General features: G+C 29.5%; 1 protein-coding gene across 1 annotated transcript; it reads left to right on the top strand.

The window, feature by feature from the left end:
* The first annotated feature begins 303 nt into the window (after nt 1-303).
* On the top strand, nt 304-1054 carry LOC108851636 (dirigent protein 6-like). Its single transcript, XM_018625094.2, has one exon. The coding sequence runs from the start codon at nt 347-349 to the stop codon at nt 908-910; it is 564 nt and encodes a 187-aa protein (XP_018480596.1). The 5' UTR covers nt 304-346; the 3' UTR covers nt 911-1054.
* Nucleotides 1055-2568: the final 1514 nt, after the last annotated feature.

Genomic DNA, 2568 nt, shown 5'->3' on the forward strand with positions numbered 1-2568 from the left:
TTTTTGTATGTCAATATATGTCTTATCAGCCTCGACTTTATGCTTATAGATTGAACCCAACAGTGATCACCAAACGGTTTAAATATTATAATCATTAAACCTTTGAAGTAAGTGAAATTAACTTGTCACCAACCCCGGTTTACCTCCTTACGCTAATTTCGATTTAAAATATAATTTGACAATACATCAACAACCCATTTAGACTTAGTAGACCCCTAAAACTTTTAAAATTCTTTCATTTATCCAAACAAATCCTCTTAATTAAATCAAGTGAATAACACTTCTATATAAATGGGGTTTAGGCGATCTTTATTTTACACATCTCACTAGTCGTCTCTAGCTAATCATGGCATCTCTTGTAGAGAAACAACTCCTCAAATCCCTCTTCTCATTCTTCGTATTAGTTCTACTCTTTTCCGATACCGTTTTCTCGTCCCGAAAAACATTGGATCAGAGAAAGCCATGCAAGCATTTCTCTTTCTACTTCCATGACATCCTCTACGATGGCGATAACGTAGCAAACGCAACCTCGGCCGCTATCGTGAGCCCTCCGGGATTAGGAAACTTCAAGTTCGGTAAGTTTGTGATTTTTGATGGCCCCATAACAATGGACAAGAACTATCTCTCAGAACCCGTGGCTCGCGCACAAGGCTTCTATTTCTATGACATGAAGACGGACTTCAACTCGTGGTTTTCCTACACCTTGGTGTTTAACTCGACGGAACACAAAGGCACATTGAATGTAATGGGTGCGGACTTGATGATGGAGCCGACAAGAGATCTATCGGTCGTTGGTGGGACTGGTGATTTCTTCATGGCTCGTGGTATCGCTACATTCGTGACGGATATATTTCAAGGGGCTAAGTATTTCCGTGTTAAGATGGATATTAAACTATATGAATGTTACTAACTAACTACATGTTTTATTTTGAAAATTGTGTGCTGTCTCAGAGATAAAATGTGTTACTATTGATAAGTAAGTGGTTTTTGTTTTTGTTTTGCAGTTTATTGTATGTTTGTGCTTTATATAATTCATGTTATCCCGATTATAGAAGTCATAATGAGCAAAAGAATGTTTCCAGCAAATTATATAATTTAGAATGAAAACGAATTTTAAGTTTTTAATCCGCTTGACTAGCCAACAAGAAAAAAGAATCGATATATAGTAAGATTTTGTTGAAATTTTTCCCTCAATAAAAAAGAATCAATAGTTGATAGTCATTAGATGAGGTGTGAAGAAATTGGTATATGAATTGACACAGTTCAGCACACCGCATAAAGTGATAAAGAAAACAAAGAGGAAAATTTTCATAAAGAAAAAGAAGTAAAGAAAAAGAAGGGGAAGAGAACAGATAATGATAAGAAGAAGTAATCGCATAAGTATTTTTAACGAAGGTTAATTCTTGACTGTCTAAACTTATTGTATCAAGTTACAATCCCAAGTCATTTTTATATAAAAGTTCACATTTTGGTAAAAATAAATTATCCATAATAGTCATTCTTGACAAAGCCAAATCGGAAAACTCGAACTCAGTAATTAGTATCCAATGATCTCATGGTGAATCCTTCAACCACTAGATCACCCTAATTTGATTACTAAACTGTTTCTTGAAACATACTTATATTATAGATGACACATCAGAATCGTGGAAAAGATATGACCGAGAATTAATTTGTTTGTCAACAAAATACAGATTTTAGATATAAGAAAAAAAAAGATTTTAGGTATAGAAACATCTCTAATGTATTACTTCATTCTCTACTCTAAAATGGAGTAACTCCAAAATGAAGTTGAGTTTTGTTTTAATGTATTACTCAATTTTCTATTTTAAAATAGAATATTTCTAATATATTATGTTTTATATTTATTTAAAAATTACTAATATCACCTTTCATTTATACTATTTGCAAAACAATCTATTTTCAGTTTGTAACATTTTAATTAAATACAATATTAATCACAATTAATTTTTATTATATAAATAAATTACTCAAAAAAGTTTAAAAAGGAATATTAAAATTTTAATATGCAAATAATTTTTTTATGTTTTATATTATATATATTTTGTTGTATAAAATAGTTCATTAGATGGCTATTTATATAATTAAGAAATATTAACGGTAAATTTTGTAATATATATAGTAAACTAATATTAATTTATTTATTTGTAATTAATATTTTATTAAAAACAAAAATATTTAAACGTGCATGACTATTTTGTAAATAAAAAATTTAACTCTATTTGGAGTAATGAGTTGGTTTATTCTATATTTAGATTAATCATGTCTATTATTCCATTTTGAAGTGTCTTTTAGAATGAAATTGAAGATGAATTTACTACAAAATAAAATTTGAAGATGAATTTACTACAAAATAGAATTTGAAGTGGATTTTGGAGTGGGGTTAGCCAATAACTATTTTTTTAACAATTTTTTTAGGCAAGATTTATAACCAATAGTTTGTTCCAAAAAAGAATTTTCCGAAAAAAGGTATAACCACTAATATTTTTTTGCATCAATTGTAAATATCATTACGAATAAACCAAAGGTCAGCTTCAAACGAGGGAC

The sequence above is a fragment of the Raphanus sativus genome, chromosome 4 (genome assembly GCF_000801105.2).
Source record: "Raphanus sativus cultivar WK10039 chromosome 4, ASM80110v3, whole genome shotgun sequence".
Classification (NCBI taxonomy): Eukaryota; Viridiplantae; Streptophyta; class Magnoliopsida; order Brassicales; family Brassicaceae; genus Raphanus; species Raphanus sativus.